The sequence below is a fragment of the Otolemur garnettii genome, unplaced genomic scaffold (genome assembly GCF_000181295.1).
Source record: "Otolemur garnettii isolate 467f Iridium unplaced genomic scaffold, OtoGar3 scaffold00089, whole genome shotgun sequence".
Lineage (NCBI taxonomy): Eukaryota > Metazoa > Chordata > Mammalia > Primates > Galagidae > Otolemur > Otolemur garnettii.
Genome location: NW_003852484.1, coordinates 2,078,145 through 2,096,954, shown reverse-complemented (window position 1 = coordinate 2,096,954; position 18,810 = coordinate 2,078,145). Strand labels below are relative to the sequence as shown.

Genomic DNA, 18,810 nt, shown 5'->3' with positions numbered 1-18,810 from the left:
TCTCTTGCCTCAGCCTCCCAAGTAGCTGGGACTACAGGCGTCCACCACAACACTCGGCTACTTTCGTTGTTGTTGTTGTTGCAGTTGTCATTGCTATTTAGCTGGCCTAGGCTGGCTTCGAACCTGCCAGCCTCAGTGTATGTAGCTGGCACTGTAACCACTGTGCTATGGGCACCAAGCCTCCTTGTACTATTCCTGCAACTTTTCTATAAAGAACCAGGACCTTCGCCTTCTGCTTTCTAGTCCTGTGGCTTTCTTGCTATGTCTTGTGCCTGAGCGTTGCCTAGAAGGAATCATAGTGAATCAGCATCTGGAAGTCTAAGGGGCATTCCCATCTCCCCCACCCTGCTCAGTTCAGGAGGAGGATTCTTGGATGTTTCTCTCTGGGGCTTGAGAGTTTCTCTTCCGTTCTATCTCTAAAGAGAGTAGGGGACCCACAAGAAGAATGGATAAAGCACTCCAGGAGTGTTTGTATTAAATTCCCATCAGAAGGAGAAAACTAGCCATAGTGAACATTATTGGGAGAAATGACAAAAACCGACTGGAGACCATGCATTAATTAGATAACAGTAGTGGTTCAATGTCAAATTTCTTCATTTCAATAATTGCATTGTGGGCGATGTCTATGGCTCAGTGGGTAGGGCACCAGCCCCATATACCAAGGGTGGAGGGTTAGAACCTGGCTCCAGCCAAACTGCAAAAAAATAGCTGAGTGTTGTGAAGGGTACCTGTAGTCCCAGCTACTTGGGAGGCTGAGGCAAGAGAATCGCCTAAGCCCAGGAATTGGAGGTTGCTGTGAGCTGTGACAACATGGCACTCTACTGAGGGTGATAAAGTGAGACTATGTCTCAAAAAACAATAATTGCATGGTGTTCTTAGGAGACACAGAATGAGACAGAAGTCAAGGGCATGATGTCTCTAACTTGGTTTAAAATAGCAGGTATCTGTCTAAATAAGTAAATAAATGAATAAACATAACCCAGACAATGATAAACAATGGGGCAAAATATAAATAGTTGGTTACTCTAAATAAAGAGTATATAAGAGTTCCTTGTACTATTCTTGCCACTTTTCTATAAATTTGAAATTATACCAAAATAGGTATTGAAAATAAAATCCTGTTGCATCCTGAAAGGCAAGCAGCAAACAGACCCCCAGATAGGGTGGAGACCCAGGGAAGCATGCGAGGGACTGCCCTCCTTCTCCCTCAGCTATAAGGGGGACCAGACCTCCCTCAGCCCTATCAGCCAGTCCCCCACCTTCTCCTGCTGTCTCCATGGACGGGGGACACTCTGCCCAGCCTTGTGTGGACAGCATAGAGAATAGTCCTGAGACTATGGCAAGGCACAGGGGCTTGTCGGGGGGACATAGATGAGGGTTGCAATCATGGCTCCACACCTTACTAACTATGAGACTTGGGCAAGACTATTTTAGTTCTCTGATGCTCAGTTTTGCTCATCTGCAAAATGGGAACAATTACCAATAGCATCCCTGAGACTCAGCTGAAGTGACATAGACTGAGGTACTAGGTAAACTGTGATCCTGAGTTCTGCACCCCCACAACCTTCACTCTAGCACCTGCAGTTTCCTGCCAAAACCCCAGTGGCTCCTCCTCCCCCTCCAATGTCATCATTCCTCTGCAACCAAACCACATCAGCTCCATTCTCCTCCTCTTTCACGACCCATCTAGAGTTCTCATCCCCAGATCTTCCCAAACTACCCCCACCACCCTCCTATTCTTGTGAGCTGGTGTCTGGGTCTCTGATTTGTGCTTTTGTCAGTTTTCTCTCATCCTGTCCCTTGCTTGGGTTGGGGCAGATCAATGTGGCTCACGCTCCTTGGTGCTGGGGGTGGGGGGCTCCCAGCCCAGAGTGGGTGGGTGTCATCCACTCTAACAACCTACAGCTTATTCAGAGGACTGGACATGCAAGCTGGGGCAGTGTGCAGATAGGGGTCTGGCCTCCCACAGTTTGATGAGAAAATCACTCCACCTTCCCTCAGGAAACATAAATTTCCTCCTTAGATTAGGTACTTCTCGGCCCTTGGCAAAAATGAACACATACACATCCAGAGCGTTCATGGAGTTAGGTGTCTGGGGCTGGGACGGCAGTGCCAACAGAGAGAGGCAAGTTATGGGGCTGTATAGACCACGTGGTCCCATCTCGGTGGGGGAGAAAAACCCAACTGAAGTATTTGCATGTCTGGGCACACACACACACACACACATATATAAATGCACAGAGAAAAGTAACAAAGTGAATACACTGTAGGGGTGAGTGGAAGTGGGGGTAGAAGAAAGAAGACGGTCACACTGTACGTGGTGTATTTCTACACTGCTTAACATGCTCACATAAGAATGTGTACATATATATTTATGTAATTAATAAACAATAAAAATTATTCCAAAAAGGGAGAAAAGAACTAGGGTACAGACCTAAGAGACAGCTCCTTCATTTCCCATCTCTGGGCAGCCACCTTCCTGGGAGACCTCAGGAACACAGCCCCACAGTGTCCCTCAGGCACCCAGGGTGCAGGCTTCTGAAGGACAAGTGTGCAGGTTCGTAAGCAGGTGGAGGCGCCAAGAACCAGCAGGTTTGGGTGATGGGCTGGGTGGAGGGGCAGGCCAAGGGATACCAAGTTGCCATTACCGCAATGGAGACATCGCTCATCCTCTGTGGGCAAGATATCTAACTCTGCCACGGAGGTGCTCTACACAGAGTGAAACGCCCTCGTGCAGGGCAGCGGAGCCTGCTGGAGCAGCCCAGTCAGGAGTGTGGGTGTGCGTTTTCTGGGAGCTGGTGTTCTCCTGCCAGCCCTGCTCCTTCTGGCCTAACACTGCTTGAGTCCCTCCAGCCCCTGCAGGTCTCACTAGCCATTTCCAGACCCTAGCCCACAGGGCACCTTGCTCTCCTTCCTGTCCAGCAACTAAGACACCCTGAAGTTATTGGGGTGAGGGGCTCCCAGGTGCCTCTGTGTTTATCAGAGGCAGTAGGGGAGACGCCCTTCTGCTTCTCAAGACCACAGTGCCAGACGCCAGACTTCTCCCTGGAGCAGCTGGTGTCCAGCTTGACTGCACACAGGAGGGCCCTGGGAAGCTAAACACACACTGAAGCCTGTCTCCTACCCTGAGATCTGGATTTAATTAGTCTGGGGTGCAGCCTAGGTGAGTGGTTTAAAAGCTCCCCCGGTGACTCTAATATCCATCCAAGGGGGCAGGCACTACTCCAGGATCTGACAATGACAACTTGCCTGGGGCTTTCCACAGCCTCGCTCTCCAGGGCAGAGAGCCCAGCTCCTGCTCTGCTCATTGTCTGGAGCTTGTTTTTCTCCTCCATAGCTCTGCCCTGACCCCACCTGATCTGGTTCAGGATCTCACTGGAGTGGATGTGTGCGGGTGAGAGCAGGAGGCTGCTGACCTCCAGCCTAACTCCTGCACTTGCTGCTTCTGTCCCCAGAGGCAGGGGACAGCCATGTCACAACAGGGAATTCACAATCCCTGGTGGTCTTCCTACATCCTATGTCTCTTCTGCTTTTATCTTCCTGTAACTATCACAGCATGGGCCCAAGGAATACTCTTGGAAATAAAATTATAAACCCATTCTTATAAGGCTTTTCTTTTTTTTTTGAGACAGAGTCTCACTTTGTTGCCCCTGGTAGAGAGCAGTGGTGTCATAGCTCACAGCAACCTCTAACTCTTGGGCTCAAGCAATACTCTTGCCTCAGCCTCCCAACTATCTGGGACTATAGGCACCCACCGTAACACCTGGCTATTTTCAGCAATGGGGTCTCGCTCCAGCTCAGGCTAGACCCCAACTCATGAACTCAGGTGATCTGCCCACCTCGGTCTCCCAAAGTGCTGGGATTACAGGCGTAAACCATGGTGCCCAACTAAATGACCACTCTCGATAATCTGAGGCTTCCCACACAAGAAACTATAATTCCAACTTGGCTGCCCCAACGTGCTGAGTAGCCCCCAATGGTCTGGCTGGGGTATGTTCAATAACCCAAGTTCATCACTGGGAAGGTGAATAAATTGCTTTAAAAAGAAAAGGAAAGAAAGAAAGCAATAAAACTTGGTCACAAAACATTGCCTTGTAGTGGAAAAAAGAAGCAGTTCTTGAATTAATCAAGCTCAATTACTTTCCTCTATTAGTATGGGTAATTAGGAGCTTGTCTAGTCTTTTGTTTTAAAACAGAGAGTGGCTGGGCATGCCCAACCCTCTGTTAAAACTGGAGGTGTCCAAAGATATTTCTGCTGACAAAATTAGACTGAAAATCATATAGGAAGCTAGGGTTGCCTTACAACTTTTGAGGCCTCTAGGCATTTCTGCCTTCATGGGTCCCTTCTGCCCATGAAGAAAAAAAATCACATAGGCTTGGCAACTGTAGCTCAGCGGCTAGGGTACCAGCCACATACACTGGAGCTGGCGGGTCTGAATCCAGCCCGGACCTGCCAAACAACAATGACAACTACAACCAAAAAATAGCTGGGTGTTGTGGCGGGCACCTGTAGTCCCAGCTATTTGGGAGGCTGAGGCAAGAGAACCGCTTAAGCCCAAGAGTTTGAGGTTGTGGGGAGCTGTGAACTGCTGCGGCACTCTACCTAGGGTGACACTTTTTGTCTCTGTTTCAAAACAAACAAACAAACAACAACAACAAAAAATACAGGCAGGATGGCCATAAAGTTCATGTGCAATTTAAAATAGTGTGTAATTTTAAATTGCACACAAACTTTATGGCCAACCTATATATATATTTAACTGTATCATCAGATATTTGAATTATGTAAGTTATACTCTACACCTGTATTAGTATAAAGATGATATGTTAATATTATAAATTAACACATTGTCTTTGACTTAAAAGTTCACCTTTTCCTGATTTTATAAGGTATCACAGCAGTTGGTAGGCCCGTAAAAGCACTGTGAGCCCCAGGCACTGCACGTTGTGGATAAGTGGGCTCCAAGGTGCTGAGCTCCAGAAGAGGAAGGTAGCTGCTATGGTCACAGAGAAGTTCCTTTCTCCTTTGGCTATCTGTACCACACTGTGTTTGATTCTGAGACATAAGGAAGGGCTTTCCATGAACAAAGGTGCAGCCCATGTCCTTCTGAAGGAAGGAACCTCTTGAATAGACCCTGCCAGGAGGGACTATTGCTTGGAGCTGAAGTAGGAAGAACTCAGGACTGAGGGCTTTTTAGAGGGAGTTTGCTAGAAAGGTGTCCCATGAGGGAGGTGCCACAGCAAAGGCATTAAGAAAGGACCTGGGAATGTCCAGTACACAGGCAAGAGCTCAGTTTGGTCTGAGCAGAAGACAGGAGCAGATGAGCTGGGGAGCAGTGTTGGGATTTTGTGGGCTCTTTGGGCCACCACACATTTCAACTAGGTGTGAGATCAGAGCTGTAATTTAGAAAGGTCCCCCTGGCAGGGCAGAGGCAGCTAGGGCGAGATTAAGAGACACTCTTGCAGGGATGTGATGAGAAGTTGAAGGAATGTGAGTGAGGTGGAAGGGCACATGGGTAGGAGGAAAAACAGAAGCCATGCAATGCCACCTGGGCCGCAGACAGGCTAAGGAGGGCTGGGAGAGTGAGAAAAGGCCCCTGGCTCTGTCATCAAGAGTTTCCTGGGAGCTTTGGGGCCCAAGCTAGGCTTCCATGAGCACAAGCAAGAAGGACCCGGAGGCAGGGCTCTAAGGCCCTCTGGATCCAGGGGGCACGGGCCCTGCCTCTATCTGGTGAAGCAGAGCTAGTACTCACTCTCTGTTCCTAGCCCAGGAGGAAGGGAGCTCTTGGGCCTCCGGGATTTCATCTCCGGGGCCTTGGTGTTCTCACTGGCTGGAGCATCTGAAACAAAGCAGGTAACGACAAACTTTAGTCAGCAGCTGCTGAGGAAAAGAGCAGGGGAAGCGTCTCAGTAAAACCCCTTTCCCTAAAAATTATAGTGCTCCTCCCACCTGCCCCACTCTGAGGGCCCTCCATGCCCACTGAGCAGAACGGCAGCTGCGGCTGGGCACCTTCCTCCACCCTCCACAAGAACACCAAAGAAGGACACCCTGTTCCATTGGGCCTGATAAATCAGATAGAGAGAGCACAGTCACCCTGGCAAGATGAATGACAGGCCACCCCAGAGCTGGTGACACCCCCTCTGCAGCAGCACATGCCGCCAGAAATGACACTGCTGGCAGGGTTGGGGCAGAGTCAGCCCCTCCATTTCCCTCTTTCCTGCTCTCTCCTTTAGGAGACTAATTCAGGCAGAATGTTCAAGATTTCTAAAAGGCTGTCTTTCCTACAGAGGCAGGAGGGGATCCCTGCCCTTGGGCTCAGGTCTAGAGGTGCCTTGTAGCCTCTGACTTCTCCATCTTCCTTCTATAGTCCAAATTTTGCCTTGACAGGCCAAACAAAGGCCTCTGAGCAGGTAGCTGAGTGCCCTGCCCACTTCGAGACTGAGTCTAGGACCCACCTTGGAGTTTCTGTTCCCCCTTCCCCAGAGCAGGCCCAGTGACACCTATTGCAGCTGCCTAAGGGGCTTCTCTGAAAATGTTGGGCAGGTGAGTGTGCGGCCTAGAGGGTGAAGGGGCCTGGGGCCTCCACTCCATACTCCCTCGTCCCTTCCACGAGTTAATGCCAAGTGCAGACAAGGTCAGAGGGAGCCTTCCCTTGTTGGGGCAGCTGGGAAACCTGGCTCTAGACTGGGCTGGGTGGGAGAAGCCCAGTGAAGCTTCCAGAAGACTGTAGTTTAAGAAACTGTAGGGAAACCACTCAGGGACTTGGGTCAAGAGGAGCTGGCTGAGCAGCTATCACCAGGTCAGCACGTTCACCAGCTTTCCTTTTCCCCACAAGGAACACTCTTTGGGGACAGTGCTGAGAGGGAGCCCCCCCCCACCTTGAGCCCTCTTCCTGTCCATCCTTTTCCTGCTCCTGAAGAGAGGAAGCTCAGAGGGGGGGTGGAGGGGTGGGACTTTCCAGCAAAGGCTCTGGCCACATTCCTGTGGCTTGGCTGAGGAGGAAGGGCTACCGCCTCCAAGATGGGGCAGTCCTGGCTGATATTGCCTAGACTGGGCTCCTGGGGCTTTGAGGGGTGGGCCTGGGGAACACAGAACCAAGCGGCTGGGTTTGTGTTCATGTGGCTCTCAGAGCCCTCATCTGGATGCGTTTCTCCCGGTGACACTTGGGTTCCTTCCCTGCCATAAGGCACGGACATGCTGACATGGGCTCCTCTAAGCATAATTTTTGAAGCCTCCTCCCAACCTAATGCCCCCACTCCCCAGGAGCCCGCAGCTCAGAGACAGGCCTCAGGGACATAGGGATCAATGTCTCTGCCAAAGACAGAAGGGGGCACAAGGCTGAAGAAACCCCTTCATGCAGCCCCACCCCTGCCTCCATCCCCACAGTGAGTTACTTGACTCCTGCCACCTCACATGAGGGCAAGGGAGCCCTGTGGAGAGTCCCCATCATCTGGAGTGACACTGCCAAGCTCCTCAGGGGGCTGCCCACACCCCAGACCACCAGTTCCACGTGGACACAGCTGGAAGGGGCAATTTCATTCTCTTATGCTGGATGTTTTCCCCATGGGTTGTGGTCACTCAGCCACAGAAAAGTCCTCAGTACATATTTATTTGTCAACCTCAGTACTTTCCAGCTTCAGCTATACATTAGAAGCACCAGCACTGGGATATCTCACCCCCCAGACTTCAGTCTAATTGGTCTGGGTTGGAGTCTGCACAGCAATATTATATAGAAGCTCCCCAGATTCTCAGCTGCTGCCAGCTGAAACTCCCAGCCTCACCTCAAGTTCTGTGTGGGAGCACACGTGCAAGGTGAGGGGTGGGGCTGGGACTACTCCCGGGGACAGGAAAATCTGGTGGTGCTTCTCCTGACATTTAGGGATCAGTGAGCCATAAGCAGGGCAAGGGGCCAGAGTAAGCCTCCCTTGTCCTGCACCTTCCTCCCTTCTTCAGTCTTCCTTTCTTACAAGACCAGAACTTCTTCTCTCTCTCTTTTTTTTTTTTTTTTTTTTGAGACAGAGTCTCAAGCTGTCATTCTGGGTAGAGTGCTGTGGTGTCATAGCTCACAGCAACCTCCAACTCTTGGGCTCAAGCAATCCTCTTGCCTCAGTTTTTCTATTTGTAGTAGAGACGGGGTCTTGCTTTTGATCAGGCTGGTCTTGAATTCGTGAGCTCAAGCTATCCACCCACACTTCTTTGGGGCCACTGCCAGAATGCACACAACAGTGCTTCGGGAAGCAGAAAATAACCGCTGACCTAGGCATTCACTTCTGCTCAGCCTCCCAGAGTGTTCTTCTCTTTTTTTTTTTTTTGAGATAAGGTCTTATTCTGTCACCTGGGCTAGAGAACAGTGTCATAGCTCACTGTAAGCTCCACTCCTGAATTCAAGCAATCCTCCTGCCTCAACCTCCCAAGTAGCTGGGACTATAGGGACTGCCACAATACCTGGCTAATTTTTTTTTCTATTGTTAGTACAGAAGGGGTCTTGCTTTTGTGTGGGTGGTCTCAAACTCCTGGCCCCAAGCGATCCTTGTGTCTCAGCCTTCCCACGTGCTAGGATCATCAGTGGGAACCACTGAGCCCAGCTAAGGTCAGCACTTCCAACAATCACTGATGACAATTTAAAAACAGGTACACCCAGAAAGTTTGTTTCTTTGGCCCTTTTTGAGGAAGAGGAGTAGAGGGCAAAGCATGTACATAGTTCTGGATTCCTGGGCTTCAGCACTCTACCCCTTTGGTGAGTCTCATAATATTAAGAAGAAAGAAAAAGAAGGAGCAAGATATTTCTTAAGTGATGGGTAAATGTAGGTACAAGCAAGCAAAGGATGAGAGGCCCAGGTTTCCTGGGTTCCTGAAAGAAGGGCAGCAGGGCCGGGGTGGTGGTTCATGCTGTAATCCCAGTGCTCTGGGAGGCAGAGAGGGGTAAATCACTTGAGCTCAGGAGTTCAAGACCAGCCTGAGCAAGAGCAAGACCCAACCTCTAAAAAAACAGCTGGGTGTTGTGGCAGGAGCCATGGTCCCAGCTAATCCAGATGCTGAGGCAAAAAGATCACTTGAGCCCTAGAGTTTGAGGTTGCTGTGAGCTGTGATGCCACAGCACTTTACCAAAGGTGACAAAGTGAGATTCTATCTCAAAAAAAAAAAAAAGAAGGGCAGCAGGAACCAAGATTCCTTCTCTCCTTGTGGGGTGTGTTGGACTTGACTTCCAAGTATTACCACAGCAAGGACTGAGAGAGAGCAAGCTCTAGTTTCTTGGGAATGTGCACAAATAATAAAAGCTGCCCTATGTCTCTGTTTCCACATCTGTACCAAAGGAATGGCTCTTATTTTCTCTGTCCCATTGTGTTCCAAGGCCCAAAGGACAGAATGCATGAAACAGTGCTTTGGAAAGCAGAAAACGACCTCTGACCTAGGCATTCACTCTGCTCACCACATTCCCTGCATCCACCTTCAGAAGGCCCTCCCTCACCAGCCCCCACTTGCTCCTGCATCTGTGCCCGACTCCAAGGCGCTGGCTTCTCACTGGACTGGGTTTTGACTAGACAGGCCAGTACACTCTGTGACATGTTCTGAGCCTCGTTTTTAGAAGTTCCCGCACCTTATCTTTCCATCTGGCCATGAGAAAAGGGGTTCAAGTTTCCCTTTCAAACCAAGCACACCCAGACATGGAGCCCCACAGAGGGGCCCCGCCCCCCTGAAGTGTGGGGCCGGCCAGGGATGCTGAGCCACTAGCCCTCCGTGAGAACCGCAGCAAGGAGGGGGCTGGAAGAGCTTTGTGCTTAATCAAAACCAGCTTTGTGCTCACACGGCTGGCCAGGGGATAAAAATAATAGTAATATAAGTTTAACGGCAGCTTGTATTTTCTATTTTAATCATTCTGTGATGAAATTTAACTCCATTTCTAGATCTTTGCTCCAGGGCTGAAGTCCTTTGCTGGCCTGGCAGTGCCCCCAAAGAAGTGTGGGGGAGGAAGATGGAGGTGTGGGGATGTGGGGGGCCTCTACAGAGAGAGGAAAACTTGTCCTTATATGGACAGTGCCTCACCCCTTCCACTCCTGGGCTAGCTCTAAACTCAAGCCCTCAGGGCAGCAATTTTTTTCTGTCTCCCCCAAGAGGTTGGTTCCTTGAGCTCTGACCCTATGCAGGGGGAATAAGGTCTTGGGAAGCTTCTGGGAGGGGGTCCAACTTCTAGGAGCATCAGGAAGGAGCAGGGCTGGGCTCAGCCTTTCCCTTGGATGGCCCACGCCTCCTGCAGGGCCTCTCCCTCTGACTGACAGCAAGGAGCATGCTGGCATAACAGGAGAGAGAGCACCTCTCTGAAGAGGAGAGGATACTTGAGCTCCTCTCCGCTTCTGCTAATCGGAGGCTGAGATTTTCTGAGTCTGACCTTCCTCCCTAGAAAAGGGGAGGAACAACACCTCAAAGACAGTGAAGGAGGATGGAGGTGCCTGATGGAGCTGCCTATGCTGGGTACTGAGCTGCTCCCACCAGGCTGAACAAGGCCATCTGCCAGTACTTAAGTATTTCTCATCTACAAAAACAGCAATTTCATTTAGTTCGACTTAATACACGTTAGCTGCCTATGACCATTTAAACAAGAGCTGTGAAGTGGGAGCAGACTTAGAAGTACAGCAGGACCAAGGTCAACCAAGCAAGGTAGAGGGAGGGGTGAGATCAGCTCAGTGGTGACCATGGTGGCTGTGGGCCAGGTGGTGAGGAGCCCAGGCTCGGGCTCTGCTCATTAAGGCCATCTTCAGCCAGACTCAATCTCTGGATGCCCCAGATGAGGCTGTTGTTACGCTCAAGCCCCTGAAGCCCTTGGTCAGGGTACCAACGACTTCCATGTTGGCAAACCCAGTGCCTACCGCTCAGGCTTCTCTTACTCAGCAGCAGCATTGGTCACATTGGTCTTGATCATTTGGCTTCTTGAAGTTCCCACCATTTGGCTTCTAGATTCCCCCTGTCCCCATCCCCTGGATTTTTTCCGCTGCCTCTGCCTCCCCACCGCCCAATCACTACCATATACCTCAGTCAACAGAGGACGTTATATGGCTTGTTTGTAGCTGGCTCCCCAAATCCCATCTCTAGCCTTTTCCTCCTTCCTCAATTCCAGATGTATCCAAATACCTACCATGTGACATGCCTGCTGGGAGTGTCAGATGGGCACTTCCAGTCCCCTGCATGAGCTCCTGACTGTTCAACCACCCCCACAGTCTACTGAGGGTGGTTGATGTGGCCCTATGAAATCTAAGAGTCACCTTTACATCTCTCTCTCTCCATATCCAATTCATCAGCAAATCCTATCAGCTGTATATCACAATAGATTATTAATCTTACCTCCTAAATCTAAGCGGCCATCGTGTCCTGCCTGGGCTATCATACCAACCTTGCACTGTCCTACCTCTAGTGCCCTGGGTCTGCCTCTCAACTCCAGATTATCTCCTGCCTAAGTGACATGTCCACTTGGGGTCAAATGGGCATCTTAAACTTAAATTTCCAGTCAGACACCTGAGTGATCCTTTATGAATGTCCATTGTCATCCCATCACACTTAGAATAAAATCCAGTTTCCTTGTCACTGCCAACTCTGCTTGGACCCAGCCAACAGTCCTCCTCAGCCTCATTTCCCACCCCTCATCCTGGAGCGCCTCAAGCACAGTGTCATCGGTTCAGGGCTGTGCTCTGGCTGCCACCTCTTCCCTCTGTCTTCCTTCACTTCTTTCAGGTCTCTGTTCAAATGTCTCTTCCTCAGAGAGGCCTCAGCAACCACCCTCTCCCAAAGCAGCCTTCCTCCCCAGCACCCTGCTCTGCTTTCTTCATAGCACCTGATATCATGTACGACATGGCCATCCATCTGAGTCATTGCATCTCCCCAACGAGAGTCGTGCCAAGAATGGGAACCTTTTCTGTTTTGTTTACTGCTTTTAGCACAGCCCTAGAGCACCTTGGCACAGAGTGGGCACTCAAATATTTGTGGAATGAATGAGTGATGGCATGAGTGCCCATTGGAATGTCCCCTCCTACTCAAGCATGCACGACCCTCTATGGTCACAAAGCCCTGACCTCACTGGTAGTTAAGGCTGGGTGCCTTGGCCAGGTGGCTGGGAGGGAAGGCCTCATTGGGGGAGGGCTGGACAAGCCAGGGAGGGGGCTAAGGTGTCTTCTAACTCCTGTGGTAGGGTTCTAGACCAAGCAGGACTTTTCCCCACACTTTTCACTGGGGTCTGAAGGAGAAGAAATGGATTACTCAGTGCCATGTGTGGGACTTCCCAGCAGGGAGGGTTGAAACTAAAGAAAGTCTAGATCAGTTGGGGGAGAGGCCCTGTGTAATCCACTGCACAGGGAGGCTGAGCGGAAACCCACCCAGAACATAGAAGGCACCCCAGAAAGGGGCAGGCTCCAGAGCCAGACACACCTGAGTGGGGGCAATTCATGTCATATCTACTGGACTAGGTGGTGCCCCAACTACTGCCTACCGTCTGTGTGACCTGGGCAGTCTCTGAGCCCTGGTTTGCTCATGGAGAAGGACTCCCTCCACAATTGTTGCATAAATTAAAAATGCAAAATGCTCAAAAGTCTCTGGCCATAGCAAGCATTGAAGGCCAGCTTTTCTTGCTTTTGGGCAAGTTTTTTTTGCAACTCCTTATTTACTCTAGGCTTCATCTCCCTTCTGTGTGGCACAAGTTGATGCTTACTGCTGGGTTTAGAAAGGAGAGTGGGGCTCGGCGCCTGTGGCTCAAGCAGCTAAGGCACCAGCCACATACACCTAAGGTGGCAGGTTCAAATCCCCAGCCCGGGCCTGCCAAACAACAATGATGGCTGCAACCAAAAAATGGCCGGGCATTGTGGCGGGCGCCTGTAGTCCCAGCTACTTGGGAGGCTGAGGCAGGAGACTCGCTTGAGCCCAGGAGTTGGAGGTTGCTGTGAGCATGATGCCATGGCACTCTACCCAGGGGGATAGCTTGAGGCTCCGTCTCAAAAAAAAAAAAAAAAAAAAGAAAGGAGAGTGGCATGACCATAATCATGAAATGTCCCTTTTCTTCGGAATAAAGTCCTAAACAAGATGATTAAACACAGCAAGGTGCGCTGTGTTACAAAGGTTACCTTCCTTATCTTTGCTATGAGGGAAACATGGTGAGGCCAACACAGAACAGCCAATGAGCTGTTTGTCTTATTTTTATAAGGCCTTGTAGTACATTGGTATGTCGGCCTCAGATGTATGGTCTTAATAGTGTTTGGCACAGGCTGAGTGATAGTGACTTTCAGGGTCCGGGCCAGCACTGCCAGAAGCCTGCCTGAAGTCAGCATCAGCTGCAGCCCCTGTGCTTAGTGATGGAGGGCCTGGCTGCCCCATCCAGAGGCCAGGCAGGCAGTGGCAGATGGGAGAGCCTGGAAGAGGCCACATGATGACTAGGCATGAAAATTCTGTCATGGTTACTTCTTGGGGCAAGGAGTTCTTCCATGTACTTTGATGCAAAGTACAAATTCTCTTTTTGAGAATTTGATTAAAAACTGAAGTCCACTCTCTTCAGAAAGATGCTCCAACCCCTCTACCCCACCTCCACAATTTTGTCTATACTTCCAAAGCATGCTTGGACCCATCAGCATCTCCAAGTCAAGTCTGACACCTCGGGGAGTAAGGAGGGCTGAGGGGCTAAAGAAGCACCAGCCAAAAGGAGCAAGAAGATGCAGACCAGGACGGGGTGGGGTGGGGGGGCAGTAAGAAGACCCCAGTCCTTCACTATGTGCCTGGAGGTGGCTTTTGACAGAAAAGTAGAGGTAAATGGGCAGGAAACCCACCCAAAAGACAGGAGGCTAACAGATCTCCAGGGGGAAAGGAATGGAGGAAGGGGCTGCCCTTTTTCTCCCTGAACATAAAACCAAACACAGCCCAGGGACTGGGAAGCAGTCTTGTTATCTCAGCTGGGTTCCCTCCTATCATTCTTCTAGCTCTACTTCCAAGATCCAGCTCCCAACTTGCAACCAGAGGCCAAAGCTTGCCTTTGAAGGAGCTAGAGATAAATAATGATAGTCAACAAAATTAGTGGAGAGAGCAAGGGAATGTTCCAGCAGGCCTCTGGGCAAAGTCCCCTAAGTTGCAGAATGAATTCCCCAAACTTAAAAAAAAAAAGAATTCCCAAATGTATTTAGCAGGGGAAAAGGAAATTTCATCTTGAAAACAAATCTGAAAAAGGTGCTGACATTTTACAGATAAGGAGGATGAATTGCTGTCCTGCCTTCTGCGAGCCATGTAAATAGGACCTAAAGAGGCTGGCAGTCGATAACCTCATTAGCTGCTGGGCTTCCTGAGGTGTGAATTCCAAGGGAGCAGAGGGGCTGTTAGAAATAGCTTTCAGGCCAAGTTACCAGAAATGCTATTTTTTAAAAATGGTAGCACCTGGCTAGAAAGAGGCAGGACTCTGAGCTGGGTGGGTGACAGTAACCAGCAGGAGAAGGCCTGGAGCCTCCAAACATGTGTTCCCTTCTTAAATGACATAAACCTGGGTCCATCAAACCTGCTTCCGTAGACTCAGAGCCCCCATGGCTAGTACATTCACAGGGAAACATACACAATATTCTGGCTTAACTTTTGGCTATTCGCAATGTAATCTGTGTTGCCCTTGTGTGTTTTTCAAAGACTTTTTAAGACTTTCTCCCACTCTCTCCCATTCATTATGTGCCATAGATCCCATCTCAGCTTTGTGATCAGGAAATGGGGTTATAAAGTCCAGAAGAAGGACAAAGATTCTACATTTTGTGGAATGATGGTGAAATAGGTTAGGATTTTAAAACTCAAGTGATCACATGCAGGAGTCAGAAGAACAACAAAGCTATGCTTCAAGATGCCTTATTTGGACACTGGTTTTTGATATGTCACTGATGGTTATTAACCAGGCATTTCAAAGGCAAGAAATTGTTTCCACAGACGACCTTTATAGGTATTTCCAAGCAAGCACCAAATACAAAAGAAAGGACACTGGATTGTGAGCCCCAGGCTGGGGTCCTCCTCTGGCTGGGCCTGGAATGGGCCAGGGAGCCTCAGGTGGGGTGCTTTTCCTCGCTTCCTCTCTGAATGCCGGCAGTGTTCTCATCTGTAAGATGAATCTAAGCCACTACAAGGGTCATTCTGCTTCTGAGTCTCCAGTTAGACACTCCTCACGGTAGAGACAAATCTGTCACCATGTACTTCCTGTGTTCCTTTAGGACACACCCTGACTCTGCAGAGCCTGGCACTGCCCCTTCCCCACACGAAAACTCCGCTCAGATGTGCAGACACACTCTTTCTCCCATGTGTCCCCTCCCCTCCCTCTGCTATATCATTATTACCATTTTCCTTTGGCAGAGGTTAGCCCTGTCCTCTCTGCCCCAAAACTCAGCCCCAACTCACCCTCTTGAGGATGTCTCCCCACATGGGCCCCACTCTGCACTCAGGTTCCAGGACCCAAGACCCAGGCTGGGTCTGCCCTGCCAGCACTGACACTCTTGTGGCTTGTAAAACCCTTTAGTCATTTTCCTGTGGGTGTGTCTTTTCTCCTGCCCAGTGTCCCAGCTTCCCTGCTCAAAGGTTCTGGGTGTGGGAGTCAGAGGTTGAAAGGGCCAAGTAGGTGGGCAGCCCCTCCTCCTGGCCAGGGGCAGGGTACAGGAAGAGCTGCCACTTTTCTTCCTGTTTTTTGTAAAACATAGGTTGACGTGCACAATGAATACCTTGGGCAGGAAGGGCAGTGTTGGGGGTAGTTCCAAGTAGGCATGGGTCAAGGGAGAGCTGAGAAGCGGGACCCTGTGTAAGGTGGTGGTGATGGGTGGACACAACCTACCGTCCACAGTGACTTGGCAGGAACATTCAGCCTGGCCAGCATCATTCTTGGCCATACACTTGTATAAGCCTCTGTCCTCGGGCAGGGCCTTCTCGATGGAGACAGAGCAGAGTGAGCCTGGGGAGGAGGAAGAAGAAAGTTGAGTGGATCAGGTGTGGCCCCAACACCTGCCCTGGCATCTGGAGCACAGCAGGTGAACACATGAGGCCTCTGGAAAGCCCAGAAGCCAGAGGCCCTACAGAAATAAACCCTCTCTCCTCACTGAAGCCAGGGCTCTCTGCTGATAACCATTGTCTACAATAAGTGGTCTGCAAATCCATCCCCTCTTGGTCCCCCTCTACAGAGAGTCCTCTTATGGGGACATAACAGATTACAAAAGAAGGGAGAGAACAGCCTCTGCTTTTGGAGAGCATCTCATACAACAGGAGACAGACATGGGCCCCCCACACTGGGATGTCACCAAGAGAGAAGGGCAGCAGGCACAGGGATATAGACCCATGTTAGGAACAGCAGCAGGTAAGGGGATGCAGTCCCAGAGTCACTGTTATTGGCTGTCTGACCAGCTGACAACAGTAACTCTGGGACTGCATCTCAGAAAAGGGAGCTTTGAGCATAGGAGACAGGTGGGCGAGGGCAGGGACCCTTGTCCAGGGGTGGCGCTGGCCTGTGGGAAGATCTGTTGGGAGAAGCAGCTGACTACAGCCTGGGACCTAGGAGCTGACTTTTTAGGATGGTGTCTGAGCCTAAGATCTGTGGCCAGTGAGGGGCCCTGGGCAGGCAGAGGGGCACTTTGGGGTTGTCTTCCTTCACTTCCAGGTCTTCTGGCTGCCACAGAAAAGAGTGGGGATGGTCCTTCTCGATGGACTCCCACCTGCTCTACTCAGCCTGGGTCTGTCCTGCCAGCACTGACACTCTGGTGGCTTGTAAAAGAGCGTGTCCCCATCACACCTCTTCTGGCCTGGCTGGGGGCAAGGAGTCAGGCTGAGCACACACAGGGACCTGGGGGCTGACTCTTGCCTATCCCAGCTCTCTCATCCCAGGGCTGGATACTGCTGCTCTAGGGGACTTCTTTGGTGGGGGGGTTCCCTCAGGATGTGGTGAGAGATCAGCTGAGGGCCAGGCCCGGTGGGCCAGGATGAAGGGCAGCAGTCCTCTAGGTCCTGCCTGCAGACAACCACACGAGCCAACAGCATGGTCCTGTCCAAAGCTGCCCCCTTATCAGGGCAGCAGCCAACACACAGGAGGAGGACAAAGCCAGGGCCACTTGTGTCCTGCTGTCTGGAGCCACAAGCCATTGTCACTGGGATGGCAGAGCTGTGTGTATCTTGGGGACAGGTGTGGGGACAGCATGACCAGAGGGGAGACCAACAGGCACTGTTCTCCAAAGGGCCTTCTGATCCTGAAAAACATACAAGCTTGTCCAACAATGGAGAATCCGAAAGAGGAAGGGTAACATCAGTTCTGCCTACATAGCTTTACTAAGGCTGGAAGAGAAAAATAAAGGCATGATACTCATCTCTACTCCTTGCCAGCTGGGTAACACTTTAAACAGAGAATCCTTTGTCCTACAAAACACCTGGGGAAGGATGGCTGGTCTGCACCCCATCCCCAACCTCCTAGACCCTTGCATAGACCCCACCCCTCGGGAAAGGCCTCACTGGCCTGTTGTCTTCTCACCAGGAGGGCAACAGGCCAGGGTCACTTCTCATTGTGGTTGGGAGACAGAATTTCCAGAACCTACAACAGAAAGGATTTAAGCTACATCTTTAGGAAGTCTGTCATAAAAGCGAGACCCATGAGGCACCTGGACAGGGGAATGGGGATAATTGTCTTCTAGAGAGGGAAGTTTCTACACATCTGGGTGGGCAGGAGGATGCTGAGATGACCTCAGGCCCCAACTAGAGGCTCAGAGGAAACTAACCCCATCTTGCAAGCTCCCCCAGCCTGGGTGGGGCTGAGACTCTGGGCACAGATATCCAGCACCCCCAGGGCACATCCTGTTCAAATCCCTGATTGTCTTTCAGTTTCAGTCCCTTAGCTTTAGCCTTAAAGCTGACAGAGTGACCACCAGGAGATCAGTGAGGGTACAGGCCAGGGGAAGGCAGGGAGCAGGCAGCTGTTCCCAGCCACCCAGAGCCCAGACCCCTGGCCACGCGTGGGCTGGGGGAGGGCCCCCAGGCAGGCTCAGAGCCCTGGCTACCCCAGATGAAGAATCTGGTATTTCCTGTGGGACAGTTCATTCCTGACCTCCAGAAGAAAAACCGTTTCCCAGTGATTTTTTTTTTTTTCTGAGAAGCCTCAGCCTGGTGGGGAATTTTGAGAGGGAGGTGAGGGGGTTGGGAGCAGTGGGAACCAGGAACCCTCTGCAGGGTGCAGAGGGCGCTCTGTGCCCCTCACGGTGCGAAGTCTGTGCTCGGGGTCTGAAGCTCGCCTAGCCCTCTCCTTTCCTGAGTGACTGGCAGGAGGGAGGAAGATGCTGGGGAGGAGGGAGGCTCTGCTAGGGGGCTGCCTCAGTCAGCAGCGCCTCCCTAACCCAGCCCACCTGGCCAGTCCAGAACCACAGCGTGACTCATCTCCAGGTCACCACCTCAGGCACGGTACCCTCTGTGTCCCCCCTCAGTTCCCATACCCAGGTGGGTCTCTTCCCTGCTCTCAGGTCGCCTGAGCTCCCCTGTGTCAAAGCACAGCTCGCAGGGCCACTGCTGACTGACTGACATGCCTGTTTCCCGCCCAGCTTTCTGAGGGCAGGGACCGCATCTGTCACCAGTCTTTCCCTTGAGCCTGGAAGGCAGTCGCAGCAAAACATATCTGCTGTTCTGAGAATGACAAAGAGTATTTCTGCAGATGATTTTGTAGGATCCACACAAAACAAGGCCATGAATACTTAATCCAATATAGCTACTATTGAAAAATACGGTTTCTGGCTCGGCGCCTATAGCTCAACCGGCTAAGGCGCCAGCCACGTACACCTAAGGTGGTGGGTTCGAATCCCCAG

At 51.0% G+C, this 18,810-nt stretch overlaps 1 protein-coding gene across 5 annotated transcripts in view; it reads right to left on the bottom strand.

Annotated features, from left to right (window-relative positions):
- The window catches only part of MYLK (myosin light chain kinase), a 217,966-nt gene that overhangs the window by 62,207 nt on the left and 136,949 nt on the right, over positions 1–18,810 (bottom strand). For all 5 annotated transcript variants that reach the window (XM_023516282.1, XM_023516280.1, XM_023516279.1 and 2 more), the window contains 2 exons: positions 15,816–15,932; positions 5,754–5,840 (listed from right to left, as the gene is read on the bottom strand). In XM_023516282.1, the coding sequence (XP_023372050.1) occupies positions 5,754–5,840; positions 15,816–15,932 (204 nt within the window). The remainder of the gene's footprint in view (positions 1–5,753; positions 5,841–15,815; positions 15,933–18,810) is intronic.